The following is a 15950-nucleotide window of genomic DNA, read 5'->3' as shown; positions in this document are numbered from 1 at the left end:
CTGAACCTTGAAAAATAGCTTTTTTGAGAAAATCCGTACTTGAAAAATAAGAATTTATTCAACATTTATTCCAGGCAATCAATAAAGAAGTCGAATTTCTGTTAGAGGAATTTTCCAGAAATTTCGTATATAATTTTTAAGTATCAATTGCCTGGATAACAAATGTGACATAATTTCATTATTTCAGGCACATGGCAAAGTCCTTTTTTAAAGTTGATTTATGTATTCAGTTTAATGAAAATCATTTTTCCAGGTGGTTTTTAGAATTTTTAACTGCCTGGAAGATATTTTCATTTTTTTCTATTCCCACGATAAAACGAAGGTATTTTATTTCTTAAAATATTAATTTATAAAAATTTCAAAAAATTTTAATTTAATTTTTATGCTTTAAACCCAAAAAACTGTAATTAAAAAACTTACTTGCACTAATGATAGATAAAAATCAACACAAACACCTTCACTGTGGTCATTTTATTGCAACATTAAATAACACTCGAATAAAACACGGAACCCCGTCTTCAAAACGCTCATATAACACTAAAATATCCGATAAAGTTATTTATTAGTAAAAGTAAACAAAATCACGCGAGCGCATTCCAGGCGCGCGAGACATCGTAGAATCTGATAACAACCTTCGGTACGAGTTGAAATAAATCAAAATGAATTTGAAAAATTGGCGAATGTGCCGGGCATATTTCATAGATTTCAATTATTTCAAATCGGCTCGGACCCCCGTTTAAGGAATCGCCGAGAATTATTAATTTTGTACGACTGAACGTGTTTATGGAATAGTTCATTCTTTGTCTGGCGTATTACTATTGGCGTAAGTTCGTCTTTCTCTGACACATTATTATAATATAAAATTAACTAAAAAAAATATTTATTATATTTGAATATTTACAGATTTTTTTTTATTTCAGTACATGTCATAAGATCATGTATTAGAGGGACTCAGAATAATAAGTAAGACAAATTCAAATATTACAAGTGATATACATACACTATCGGACAAAAGTAGAGAAACTTTTTAAATTTGCGTTTTATTTGAATACTTCAAAACTAATGCAGTTCTACACATAATGAAAATCAACAATAATTGTTAAGACTTAATTTGTATAAAGTAAAATAAATTGTAGAAGAAAATCCTAAGATTTAATTTAATTAAACAAAATATTTATGAGACAAAAGTAGAGAAACTAAATTTTATTCCAAAAGTACAAGTTATTTCTTATTTCTATCTTAGAAAAATTAATAGTAAGTAGAGTATCCCTTATTGGCAATCACCTCGCGGCATCGATTTGGCATGGATTCCAACAGTTTCATAATGGTTTCCTCTCCAATAGAATTCCAGGAATCTTGTAAAACTTTTATAAGATCATTTTTATTACTGATCTGATGTTGCCTTACACGCCGGTCTAGTTCCTCCCAGAGGTTTTCAATCGGGTTAAGATCGGGACTTTGCGCAGGAAAGTCCATAACCCTAATATTTTCCGATAAAAACCAATCTTTGACAACCTTTGATTTATGTTTGGGGTCGTTATCTTGTAGGAATATCCAAGTCAAAGGTAAATTATCCTCAGCAAAGGGTAGCATTACATTTTGTACGATGTCTAAATACACAAATCGATTCATGATACCCTCAATGATGTGTAATGGTCCTGTACCGAACCCAGAGAAGCAACCCCATACCATGCAGGAGCCACCACCATGCTTTACCGTAGGCTGTGTATATCTTGGATCGAATCTTTTGCCTTGTGGTCGATGTACCCATGAGATTCCATCGGACCCAAACAAATTGAACTTACTTTCATCAGTAAAAAGAACTTTTTTCCAGTCGTTGGTTGTCCAATGCAAATATTTTTGTGCAAAGTTGAGTCGGGCCTTCTGATTCTTCTTGCTAATAAACGGCTTTTTAGCGGCTCTTCTACTAAATAATCCTCCTTCCCTCAGTCGTCTTTGTATGGTCTTAGAACTAACATTAACACCAGGTAATTCACTTAAAATTTTATTTGCTGATTTGTGAGGATCAGACTGGGCAATTCTTTTTATCATCATTTCCATGTGTTTGGTTGTTTTTCTTGGGCGGCCACTTTTTTTAATGCTTTTTGTTGAATTTCGTGTTTTAAAATTAGAAATTGTCTTGCTAACAACGGACTTATGCAAATTAAGCGTTTTACTAATGTCCACTTGTCGTATACCACTCTTGTGTGCATCAACTATTTTTCTACGAAGGTCTTCAGACAAATATCTTCCGCGAGGCATGTTGATTAAAAAAACTATGCAAAACTATCAACAGAACTCACGTAAAGCGAACTAAATACTAAATTTGGACGATTGATATTTAGGTTTCTCTACTTATGTCCATCCGAAAATATTTGAATTCTTTTATTGTAAATAAACAACTGATAAGAGGCATGTAAAATGCGGTAAAAAAACGCAGTTGTTGAGAACTACAATATTTGTAGTAAATATTTAATTTAAATACATGGTTTCCGTAAATCAAAGAAAATTTTTAGAAGTTTCTCTACTTTTGTCCGATAGTGTACATATCGTCGGTTTACTGCCAAAACAAGATAAGTACATACATTTTTACAATTTTTGCGTTTAGTACATTTTCATAACCAAAATTTGTATATAAATTTACTACATAAACCATATAAGTGTTGGATAATAGAAAGGTAATAATTGGCAATTTTTCATTTTGCTCAAAACTATACAGCTAAAACAGGTAAGTGCACAAAACTAACAAAATGTTACTTATCAGGTTTTGGCAGTAGGCTGACGATATAATAAAAATCTTATTGAGTGCACAATGAATTAAAATTTGTGTGTACACATGATTTAATGAAATACTAAAAAAGAACTAATTATAAGTAATGGAAAATATAATATAACACTAAGAACTTAAATATGCAAATGATGAAAGGAATAAGGTATACTAGAAAATAGAGTAGCAAGTAAGCACGAACAAAGTCATTTAGTAAACCAATCTATGTAAGCACTAGAAGAGTTATTTGGTATTTACACCCCAAATAAAAGTCACTATTCCCAAAAATCCAATTTATTAAGCCGACTACTTTACAAATGACGTAATTTTTATATGAACGCGACCGAAGAACCTCTCATACTTATTTTTACAGTTGCAGCAGCTTTTTCTTACGGCGGCATTTGACCTTAGCTCGGCCATACTGCTGACTTAACATTTTGGTGGTATAAACTGGGTGTTTTAAATTAGCTGCTTACATCTAAATTATTTACAAATAACTATGTATTAATTTTGCTTTTCATTTTATTAAAGTTTTTATTTTTTATATCAAATGGAAGCATGTTGTATATTTTTGGCACTATATAGAAAAGACTTTTTTGACATTTTGTGTTACTGCTTCTTTTTTACAGTTTATGAGTTGGAAGACTTATAAATGATTTGTCTCTATTATATGTATCTAATTACTGCTTTAACATATAATTGATTTAATTCTAATACATTAGCTTCACAGCACAGATGAGTACAGTTTAGGGTTTTTTAAAATAATTGTTAATATATATTTCTGTTCTACAATTGTTTTATTTGTTGCTCCCCATAGAGCAATGCAATAATTCAATATAGTTTCTACGAGAGGTGAATAAACTAACCTTAGTAAATGATAGTCCATAAACTGCTTTAGTTGGTAGAATTTATAAATGAGCTTTCTGATTTTGGCTGACATATTCTATATGCGCCGACCAATTCAGATTTGAGTCCATAACTATTCCGAGATATTTTATTTCTGTTGTGTCTTTCATTTTTAAGTCACATCCACACTGAAAATGATCTGAGCAGTTATGATCGCGAATAGTAAGGCTATCTAGAAATGCAGATTTATATTTAGTTACTGAGAAACAAATTAGGTTAGATTTGTTTGCATTTATCGTTAAATAATTCAGATCAAACCAGGTTTTAATTTTTTTTATGACATTTTCTGCTTTATTCTTAATTTCCTCCCAGTTGCTCCCTTTCACTAGAATGGCCGTATCATCAGCAAAGCAGCTCACTTTTCCCACTTCATCCGTCAATAAATCGAGAAAATCATTTACATATAGAAGAAACAAAATTGGTCCCAAGACTGTACCCTGTGGCACACCGAACTCAACCGGCGAAGGTTCACCTATACTGTTATTAACTTTTACACTTTGGTTTATTGAGTAGAATTCGATGTGTCACAGTGTCGAAAGCTTTACTTAAATCGAGGAATATGTCCGAGGATATTACGCCATCCTCAGTGCTAAAGTTTTCTTTAAACCCATATTGATGCTTAGAAATTACCTTGTTTTTCTGGAGAAACTCGTTAAGTCTATTCACTTAGCTTTATGCACTTTTCAATTAATTTTAAGAGGCTACTAGTGGACGTAATTGGCCGATAATTATTAGGTTGTTTCCTGTCCCCAGATTTAAAAATCGGTGATATTATATAAGCGTGTTTGAAGCAGCATGCATGGAGACAAAAGACAAAGAACAGGTTTTTTCATTTTTTTCGAGGAAGATTACTTTAGGTATTTTTAATAAATAAATGGACAAGAATTACTTTTGCTGAATAAAAAAAAGGATAAAAGATATGGGCTTCACCTGTTGCAATTAAATGAAAAATCACACTTTAACTGGAAAAATTATTTCTAATTAAAAAATTACTCGGAAAGACTAGACATTATGAAAAATTACTTTGGAGTACATAGAGATGGCATCAGTTGGTAAAGGTAAAGTTAAAAAATATATCAAGGACATAAAAATCTATTTATTTACAATACTTGTAAGTTGATGCCAATAAAAATTACTGTGAATTCCAAAGAAATATTAGAAAAAAAATGTAAATCTTGGGCAAATATTGAAATTCATTCCTAATTTCTGGAAGATATAGAAAAAAAATCTAGACTATCTGGAAAAAATAAAAAAGTCCCTTAAATATATAAAAAATTAGTTTTACTTCAAAGTGTCCATTCATGTTCATACATCTCAGATGCAAAAATTATTCTATATGCAAATACTTATTTATAATAATTCACTTTTAACGTAATAAAATCAATAAGCGAATGCCGTGATTTTAATGACGGAGGTGGGCCTCGCATGTTGCCATTGAAAGGTTTAATCTTTATTTATTTTAAAATTGGATTTTCGAAACGTATTTAATTTGGTACAATGAGGGTAAATTGAATTTTCCGCATATATATAAATATATATATGTAGATTCGCATATTTAGAATTAAATTCTAATGAATAATTTTATGCGAAACGTAAATAATGTTGGCGGTTTTGTTTCTCCGGTATTTATTATTCAAATATAATTGAAGGATTTCTTTAATTAAATAGTAATTTAAAAGTGTTTTTTGAGTCAATTGATTTTTTTATAATATTCTAGAGGTTTGAAATAATTTTCTAGTTTCTCATTTTATTTCACAAACTTTTCATTTTTTTTATGTTTTTTTATACTTGCAGTATTTTGTTTATTTTATTCCAGGTATTTAAATACATTTTCTCTATAGAAAATTTATTTTTCTTTTAGAGCCATAATTTACGTTTTCCAGGCATTTTAAGTGTTCTTCTTTTCGTCTTTTTTAGACATATACCTTGGAAATAATGTTTTACTTCTTACAGGCATCTGAAACAATACAATACAGTCAAAATATTTAAACAAATTTTTCATGTTTTATTTTTATTTACATATTCCAGATATTTTTAATAATTTTTCATCAGTTCCGTGGTTTCAGAGTCGTTTTATATGACTTTCAGGCATTGAAAATTATTTTTATTTAAACTTCTAGTTATTCAAATAATTTTCATTTTATTCCAGGCATTTGATTAAATTTTCTATATATTGAAGAAATGTTCCATTAATTTGTTATGTATGTATTCGAGGAATTTAAGAAATAATCATATTTTTAGAATTTTAGGGCCATTATTTACGTTTTCTAGTCATTTAAAGTGGTTTTTCTTGTTATGTTCCTCAGATATACATATATATACCTTGGCAATAATGTTTTACGACTTACAGGCATTTGAAAAACGTATAGTTTTATTTCAGGGATTTGAAACAATTTTCAATATTTAAGATTTCAAAATAATAATTATTCATATCATAGAAACTTAAACGTACCTACGGTGACGTTTGAAATATTTGTTATAAATTGGCGAACGCGCCGGGCATATTTCGAATCGGTGTAAGGAATATACAAGGTGTTTCTTAAAGACGTGTTAATATTTAAGGGGGTGATTTCTGGATCCATTTTAAGAAAAAAAGTTCCTATGAACATATGTCCTAAACGTCTTAACTTTTGAGATACAGGGTGTTAAAATTTTCAAAAAAAATCAGTTTTTTAATAATAACTTAAACAATATTTTAGACATTATTATGAAATTTGGTACATGTATTCTATGCGTCAAGACGCAATTTTTGATGTGCCAAAAAATATATTTTCTTTGCCAGTGGCGTCTCTACAGGTCCTCTATTGAATATTTTTAGTGAAAAAAATACTACGCCACTGCTTTTTCTTAAAATAAAAATTACTTTTAAATGCCTCAATTACTTTTTAGCAAATTTAATTTCTTCATTTTTTTTGTCCAACGCATGGTTTTCGTAAAAAAATAAAAAAAAATTTTCTTCCTTAAAAATCTGATGTGGTGTGAAAATGTTTGTTCGTCGATTGCAAGCAAATTAAAGTATCAGATTTATTACAAGAAATATAAAAAGTTAAATAATTAAACTTTAACACCCTGTATCTCAAAAGTTAAGACGTTTAGGACATAATATGATCATAGAAACTTTTTTTCTTAAAATGGGTCCAGAAATCAACCCCTTAAATATTAGAACGTTTTAAAGGAACACCTTGTATATACTTTGGCAATAATGTTTTAGGACTTACAGGCATTTGAAAAACGTATAGTTTTACTCTAGACATTTGAAACAATTTTCAATATTTTATTTTCTTAAGATTTCAAATATTCATATCATAGAAACTTAAACGTACCTACGGTGACGGTGACGATTGAAATAATTGTTATAAATTGGCGAACGCGCCGGGCATATTTCGAATCGGTTTAACGAATATATGTGAAATATTTCCTGACTCAACAGTGAGTTTTTAATGGTCTTGTATCAAGTTATAGTGTAATTGTGAATGTATAAGTGAGCTTTTATGACTCACTGCAATAGTTTTGAATTTTTAAGGGTACGCTAAAATTGGGGAAAAACGCATCTGTCAGCTGCTAATGACATGAGCAAAAGAGGTTCTGTAACCCTTTTGCAGAAGGAAAAAAGACGGAGAATGGTTAAAAAACCAAAACCCTAAACGTATCTCCCTTAAACAGATCTACATCATAGATCTATATCACTATTATTTATAAATAGTTTTACTATTGTGATGATGACATTGGACAATTGTCATCCACCTATGAATAAAGACGTCATCAATCAAGTTTTTACTTAAACGTTCCTTTTAAGCGACAAAAAAAGCATTTGAACCGGTGTAAGCAGAAAGGGCACAAGTCAATATTTTGGCAAATTGCCATTATACCCAAAAATGTATTCTCCTATGGTAGACGCAACATATTATGCATAAGGGGCACAAGTCCGCATCCCCGATGTCTTAGAAATGTCGGGTAATAATGCTAGCGTTATGCATAAAAGGCACACGTCAGTGACATGTGCCGTTTATGCGAAATGTTAGTGTTTCAAATGGTGGGGTCAACATGTGTTTGTTGTGCGTTTTACGTCATCAGCAAAAATTCGACTTCAGTTCGGGGACGAACCAGTTGCACGTGGTTTTAGTTTTATTTGACATGGATGACAATTCTGAATTAACACCTATGAAAAGACGAAAAGCAGAGCCTTCTAAGTATGCTCGCAACATACAGAAAAAGGCAAGATTAGAAGGAAAGTCTTATAAAAACAGTAAAGGAAGAGACGTTTAGTTAGAAGAGTCCTTTGCAGGTAGGTTTTTTTATAGTATTTTTGGCACATCGATTAATTTCATTATTTAGTTGTAGAATGAAATGCTCTGAAAAGTTCTCTGATGCAGATAGATTGGTGATTTTTTAACGATTTTATACTTTAAACTCTAAAAACGAATAAGATATTTTTCTACAGGGTTTTGTGGATATGATGGAAGTAAAGCAGCGGCGTCCTCGACCAGGTGACAAAAATAAACCCAAATCAAAAAGTTTTAAGTACTACTCATTTAAAGGAAGTTCCAAAGTAGAGATTTGTGTTAAAGCATTTTTGAATTTATATGCTATCACGTACAAAGGCATCAGGAAAATTAACACCTTATCACAAGGCAAGTCACCGCATGACTTACGCGGAAAAATGACAAGTGCTAATACTTTCTCAGAAGAAATTCGGAATTGTGTAAAACAACACATACAATCATTTCCTACAAAAATCGGCCACTATTCAAGACGTGAAAAACGTTATTTGAATAGCCAGCTAAATTTGACTAAAATGCATCAGCTTTACCTAGAGAAGCATCCAAACCAAAAGGTAAGCTTTTCATTTTATAGATGCTTTTTCCGTAAAAATTTTAATCTCTCTTTCGGAAGACCACAAGTTGATGTTTGTTCGACTTGTGAATTACTAAATAACAAAATAAAAGACCAAAATTTGAATGACACGGCCAAGCGTACTGCCGTCGCAGAATTGATAGTTCACAAACGAAGGGCTAAAAAATGTTATTCAAAAATAACCAAAGATATTGAAGAAAAGGAAAATAAAGACCAAGTTCTGTCATTGGTCTTCGATTTTATGCAAAATGTCCTGTTACCCACAACGCCTGTGGGTGAGGTATTTTACTACCAGCAGCTTACTGTGTCCGTATTTTGTATTCACAATCTTAAGACAAATAAATCCAGGATGTACGTTTACCACGAGGGACAGGCAAAGAAAACAGCTGACGAAATGTGTAATTTTATTCTCGAATATCTTAATGAATTCAAGGAAAATCAATCGGAGCTTCATCTTGAACTGCTGGGGCCAAAACAAGAATCATACTATGGTCAGGATGCTTTTGGCTCTCATAGATTATGGTAAATTTAGCATGATTTGGCACTTTTTCCCAGTTAGGGAGCATTCATTTCTCCCGTGTGACAGGGACTTCGCATTGGTGAAAAAAAATTTACGGAAACATGATAGAATATGCACCATTCACGAGATCTCCACGATTATTATTACCAGTACAAAAAATAATACAAAATTTTCAGTAAAAGAGGTTGCAACAAGTGACGTATTAGATTTTAAAACCTGATGGGAAAAATTTTATAAAGAAACCTGTGTCTCTGATGAAACAAAACATTTTCCTCGTAACGAAAAGGTCAACTTTCAAATAAGCACCTTTTCATGTTTTAAATATACATCCCAACAAATAGGCACTGTTCAAGCCTATCTTTTTACTGACGGTTTGGTGTCACATACATTTAATTTATCACAACCTGGAATGGCCTGCCCAACTTTGCCAACGAGCCTTGCGAATCCCTTAGAAAAAGTTCCTATTAAGGCTAACAAAATGGAGCATATAAGGAAATGCACTGCTTTTGTTACAGAAGAACACAAACCATATTTTGATGCTTTTCTTCAGTGGCCTAAAATCAATGAGTGAACCGAAGATTAGTTTTTCCAAAACATTGTACTCTTCTATTGAAATTAGCTGTTTATTTTTGACTTGTACTTTACATAACTAAACTTGTATTAAAAAAAATAAATATTTTTCAAATTTACTAAATAGCATTATTTGCAAAAAGGGCACATGTCAATTCTATCAAAGTCTTCTGGAGGAGCTAAAATCAATTGTTAAATTTAAAAATATATAAGGAGACAAATCGTGCCATTCAAACTACAAATCAATTATAACAATAAATGTTAATAATTTTACTTAATTTGATGAAAAAACAGTTTTTATCGATTTCCCAAAAATGTGTTTTTTTGACATGTGCCCTTTCTACTTATATCGATTCATTTGGTCTTAATTTCTGGTCTGGAAATATCTTAATTTGCGTGGCATGTTGTGACCAAATCGAAACTGTAGGTGTGGAAAAATTGAGTCGTTTGTCTCGATTGTCTCGAACATCGCGTGATCCTCGACCGCTAACAAAATGATGAACGACCTTTGAATGAAGTCGACCTTTTTATGGGCATATTTAATTTGCTGATTTAGGGCGAGATTCGCGACACAAAGGGCCAATTTTTTTATTTTTAGGGTGTATTTCTATCCGAGGTTATTGGGTTAAATGGCCCTTCGCCTACTTATTTTTCAAAAGTTACCTCCGGTCGGAAAACGGACTTTTAAAAGTCGTAGAATTGGAAACGGTAAAACTAAGCGGTAGTTTGCTCGCATATAAATTATAAATTTATTATCTCGCTCTGGTAATTTCGGCTAAAGTTTGGATGTTTGAAGTAAGTGGGTTAATTGTTTAGAAAATCTCAATCAAGAACTAATAAAGGACCAAAAAAATATTAGGAAACCCGAGAAAATTGATACTAATTTTTGCAAGAATTTTTAATTTTTTTTTTTTTAGATTTTATAAATTATTTGAACTCTGGAATATATGAAAAATAAATTATTAGGCATCGTTTCACTACACCTGTAATAAAATTATATTTTTTTCAAATTCCTGTAAAACTATGCTTAAACAATGTATAGGCTTGAAACCGTAAATAACGACCCCAAAAGCTTAACTGCTTGTAATAATACGTTTACTGTTAGTTGACATATTCCGCATTTATTAAATTATAGCAAGTTAAAATAAAAAATATCGTCAAAAGCCTGAAATAATTTCTCGTATTCTTAAAAAATTAAAAATCAGGCATTCCAATGATGTGTCCATTTTTCTAATAGTTGTAAATTGAAGCAAAAATAATGAATTTTCAATTCCTTACGTGTTAAGTCAGTTAATTTTGATGCATATGTAGTGACATATATGAACCGAAACATTCAGGCCTTATTACCACTCATTCGCAAAAAAACAAGGATAACAAATCAATAACCCTCCAAAAAAAAAAACAACCGAATCGCTTTCATCACTCAAAGTGAGAGAGAGAGAGAGACAATTTATAAATTCCGTAAAACCGTTCAACCTTAATTGGGAACATTTCAATAAAATCGCGCGACAATGTCGGACTCCCTAAATTATCCCGAAAGATGAAAGTCGCAGGACTTTACGATGATGATGATGATGACGACAAGGGGGCGCCACCGTAGCAGGATTCTCTGCTGGCGTCCCGGCGGTCCCTGCTGATGCAGTATTCCGTCGGTATTTGAACGTCATGCGTCCCGACGCGTCGCTTCTCCACGTCTCTATCAATGGACGGTGGATGGTCTCATATTGATACTGGTCCAGTCGACGATAAACTCGACGGGAAGTTCACGGCATGACAAAAACTTACCCGGAAAAAAACTCAACTGTGAAACTTTTTTAGTGTTTTATCAGTCAATGACGGTTTAACAGGGTGGAAATTCTGATCCGGGGGAAAATTTCTGCTGTTCTTCTTTTTTCTTTTTTTTTTATTTGTGGGTGATTGCGGTCGTGTTGGTTAGGATTTCATTGTGGTTTTTTCACGATTAAAGGTAAGATCTGCGGGGGGTGTTGTTGAAGCATAAGGAGTGCCGCGGTTTAAGGGTTTTCAGTGAAGAATTTCAATTTTTGTTCGGGTCATGTTGCCCTTGCGTCGAAAGGCCCATTTTTCCGGTCTTATGTTGTATTACGTAAATTATTAAAGAAGAAAGGTTCAAAATCTTGCCAATTAGCTAAGAACTCGCTTACAAAAAAGGCACTTTGTCACATCACATTTGAAAATTCATTTAATTCCTGTACAAGTAGGTTCAATAATATACTAATAATTCTAATGTATAGATAGGCGAATAATTATAATAACAAAATTCACGTATTTTTTCTGCTAATTAATGCAGTGAAAACAGAAAAGCAATTAAATAAACAGCACCTTTAGGTGTTTTAAAAAGTGACCCTATTACTATTATTCTATAGCACATCTTTTTAATATAAAAAATGGTTCAGTTACGGACATTTTTGTCAGATATAAAAAAACCGCTGGCCACGACAAGGAGTTTAGTACAATTTTTTATGTAATACAAAATTATAATCTATTAATATTTTATATTATTTAATTTTCAATTTTTTATTTTAAAATTGTTACTAAAAAAGGCTTTTATGTGGTAAGAGGTCTCACATCACTAAGAAACCTATTCTTAAATACAAACCTTTTATTAATTGTTTTTTCTATTTGACGTTCAGTTTTTTATTAACATTGTGCTAAAAAAAGGCCCTATTATTAACTATTAAATGCAAAAATTGAGTCACTATTTGTCTGCCTCGAATAGACTAAAAATATCTTATTTCCAAGTAGTTGAAGTAACTTCTGTGATCCTTATTTGAGTGTCTGGAACGAATTAAAATTTGGGATCCTTGTTCCAGGAAGTTAGTACTTCCTGGAAAGTAGTTACACACTGTGAATGTTATATATACTTGGTACCAGTGTGGTTGCACTATTTTAAGGATTTTTGGTATTGTAATTTGTTAATAGTTACAAAAAAAAAGTTGAGACACGATGGAGAACGATGAACCCCTAGTTTTCTTATGATGTTCTTTCAAAGTAAAAAAAAAAATAGTCCGCACTTGCAATGGAGTCGTAGACAAAGGTAAAATGAAAATCCTACAGTATCCTTCCATTTGTTATATTGTTCCAACATAATTCTGGTTTAAAATGTAACGTAATTACATTTATCTACACTTACTCAAGGAATACTCTTTTATGTCAGAAGCACACCTTCATTGACGTCATAAACTCTAACCTGACCCGCGTTGACTGTCGTTTAATTGTAAATAATTTCAAGAGAATACTAATAGTCAAAGCAAGCAAGTATACAAATTATAGAAAATTTAAAATTAAGGGATTTACAATGATATAATCTAAATTAAGGCACAAATGGTACCCTCAAACAAGAAGAACTACTTAAAAACTAGACACTATAAATGAACATTTTAAATTAAACGTAAGTAGAACCCTAAATTTTAATAAACCCTACTAATCCATATATACTACAAAATACAAATAACGTAGTACAAAAACTAGAAGAATAATTAACGTATTTACATCATCATAATAATAATTCCCGATGAGTTACTTATTATATTGGGTATTACGTCACTTATAGCAAAAATCAATTTAGAAATTTTTATCTCACACGCTCAACAATTGAAAAGAAGAAAATAGACTTATTCACGTATTTAAAAGAAATATGAACTTAAATCTGTAACGATACCGTTCGATATACTTAATTTAATTTAAGTTCAATAAATTTTAAATACAATAATTTACTTGAGGTATAATAGATTTTTTTATATACCTAGGAGCTGAGGTTCAATCTATTAATCTCTGAGCTTGTTTCTTCTTTTCAATATCCTACCTAACTTTGTTATGAATATTATAATTAAAAAACGATAAAAAACAACAAGAAGACCTACTTTTTTTAAAAATACCTAATTTGAACCAACGTTTCGGTAGTTATATCTACTACCGTTATCAAGGTAATTAAAGTAAAATTAAATTAAATTAAAAATAAAATATACTTATCTTTTCTTCTTTTTTTATTTCTTTTAAATACGTGAATAAGTCTATTTTCTCCTTCTTTTCAATTGTTGAGCGTGTGAGATAAAAATTTCTAAATTGATTTTTGCTATAAGTGACGTAATACCCAATATAATAAGTAACTCATTATGAATTCGTCACAACAATACAGATTTTACTTAATAATTCCCGAGATATCCACCAACGAGATTCAAACACTTACAAATTTTAACATTTTATCCCCTGATGATGGACACTGCTGTGTCCGAAACATGTTAGGTATTATAAATCAAAATTATGTTTCATAAACGAGTATAGGAAGACTGTAGGATTTTCATGTTACCTTTCATCTACTTTTAAGTGTTAATTTGTTCACTTTACAGGCACAGAAACTATTGTCAAATGTGACGTTTTTAGCATATTCATGAATTAATTTTTTAACTTATGGCATTTATAGATAGAAACCATTTTTAGTACAATTTTAAAGTCTCCTAGGCATACAATTTTTGAGTAATTAATATAAAGGTAATTTTTACAATAAAAGCTATAAAACCTGAAATATTACTAATTAAATCTTTATTTCGAGCAAGGGCCGACTTTGGTTTAAAAATTCTCACGACAGAAAAAAAATCTCTTCTAAAAGGCAGTAAAAATTTTGTTTATAAAATACGTACGTGGGGTTCACGACAGAAAAAAAAGCAGTTGGCCCCAGCTGTAGTGCGGATTGGTGAAAAGCCAAAATTCGCTCCGAGGGATCCGGGCCGTTTTTCTTGCAGATTAATGGCCCGGTCCGAATTGGCAAACGTAAATTTCTTTCGCAATTTCATTAATGAAAAAATACCTTGAGAAATCTTTAAAAACGAAATACATATTTGAATTTCACCTTAGAAAGACACACAATGTGCAAATATACCTTTAAACCTACTTCAATCCATACATAAATAAAATGATTTTTTCTCAAGACATGATTTGTTTTAGCCTTATTCGACACGATAATAGTGAAAGTGCCTAAAAAAGATATTTAAGGAAGTCAGGCTTTGTGGCAATAACTTTGGTTTTTAGACGACCCCATAAAAAATCCAAAGCGGTCAGATCGGAAGATCTAGTAGGCCATTCTACGGTACCTCTCTGGAATTCTTTGATTGTCTTCGTATCTGGTGTTCTCTGTGATCCCTGTACATAACAATCTTTTTATTATGTTTTGCTCTTAGGTTGTTACTATTAGGAATAGCTACATCAATAAGGGGTGTCTTTCTAGAAATTTTATTGATTAGTATTAGGTCAGGCCTATTGTTACTTACTCGTTGGTCTGTGAGTATAGTGTGATACCAATACAATTTGTGTTAGTCATTTTCAAGAACTGGTTCCGGCTTATAGTTATAATATGGTACCTTGGCTGCCGATAAGAGGTTTAGTTTTTCTGCTAGCTCTTGATGTAGTATCTTTGCAACTAGATCATGTCGTTTTTATATTCCTTTGGTGCAAAAGTTTGACATCCACCGGTGACATCCATACCTATATCTGTCACTTTGTACCGTCGGGTCACCTACGACAAACTTTAAATAATTTCTTGTTGGTATTACTTGATCTTGGATGTCAGTTTCGGGGAAAAGCTCTCCAGAAGTCAACCAGTAGTTCGACGCCGCTATGTTGACATACTCTTGTTGAACCTCGTGAACATGCCTTCCATGTAGTGGTTTTCCCATACAGGCTTGCATTTTTTCTTGCTCGGTGCGATGGTGTATGGGCAGCTGAAGCTCCTGTAGTTTAAGTGGTGTTGAGTCGTCTGCTTCACATACGCCACGATGAATGTGTGATGTTTCAGCCTTCCTTAAGAAAAAGGAACGCAAGTTACTAATTTGCTGAGTTAGCTGCTTCTCTATGTCGGTCTTTCCTCTTCCTTCCATATGTCGAGGTAACGTAGTTGTACGGCACTCCGCGGATTATGCTTATTGGCTTTCGTTAGGAGTGTTCTAGTCTTTCTTTGCAAATTTTCGGTGTCCGTTTTACTCCATCTTATAATACCAATAGTAGGTTAATGGACTGACTCCACATGTATTAATAGCTTTAAATAAGTTTCTGCTGTTAAGACTTGTTTTAGGAAGTCGTCACATTCTTGTAGTGAACTTAGTAGTCAGCTCATTCTTTATAGTTCTATATTGTATTCTTTGCCCCTGCTTTATTCCTAGTTATTTGCAGGATTCTTCTTTGTCCATAGCGTTAATTATTTGACCGTTTTCTGTTTGAAAGTTACCTGGTTGTAGTTTACCCTTAATAATGTTTACAGTTCGGCACTTATCCAGTCCAAAGGCCATTCCTATATAATCAGAGAATTTTTCCACTATTTTA

The 15950-nt window shown here is 31.8% G+C and overlaps 3 protein-coding genes across 5 annotated transcripts in view; 2 read left to right on the top strand and 1 right to left on the bottom strand.

Annotated features, from left to right (window-relative positions):
- Positions 1 to 555, bottom strand: part of LOC126744143 (integrin beta-PS-like) — a 32616-nt gene extending 32061 nt beyond the window's left edge. Inside the window, exon 1 of the mRNA XM_050451498.1 lies at positions 421 to 555. The gene's annotated coding sequence lies outside the window, so the exon portion shown is untranslated. The remainder of the gene's footprint in view (positions 1 to 420) is intronic.
- A 7469-nt stretch (positions 556 to 8024) lies between these two features.
- On the top strand, positions 8025 to 9564 carry LOC126743979 (uncharacterized). Its single transcript, XM_050451275.1, has 2 exons — positions 8025 to 8054; positions 8115 to 9564. Exon 2 carries the CDS (start codon positions 8127 to 8129, stop codon positions 9051 to 9053), a length of 927 nt encoding a protein of 308 aa, XP_050307232.1. The 5' UTR covers positions 8025 to 8054; positions 8115 to 8126; the 3' UTR covers positions 9054 to 9564.
- Positions 9565 to 11261: 1697 nt separating this feature from the next.
- LOC126743489 (dipeptidyl aminopeptidase-like protein 6) overlaps positions 11262 to 15950 on the top strand; it is a 93979-nt gene continuing 89290 nt past the window's right edge. For all 3 annotated transcript variants that reach the window (XM_050450594.1, XM_050450592.1, XM_050450593.1), the window contains exon 1: positions 11262 to 11583. The gene's annotated coding sequence lies outside the window, so the exon portion shown is untranslated. The remainder of the gene's footprint in view (positions 11584 to 15950) is intronic.

The sequence above is a fragment of the Anthonomus grandis genome, chromosome 13 (assembly GCF_022605725.1).
Source record: "Anthonomus grandis grandis chromosome 13, icAntGran1.3, whole genome shotgun sequence".
Lineage (NCBI taxonomy): Eukaryota > Metazoa > Arthropoda > Insecta > Coleoptera > Curculionidae > Anthonomus > Anthonomus grandis.
This window is presented reverse-complemented; position numbering and strand designations above follow the sequence as displayed.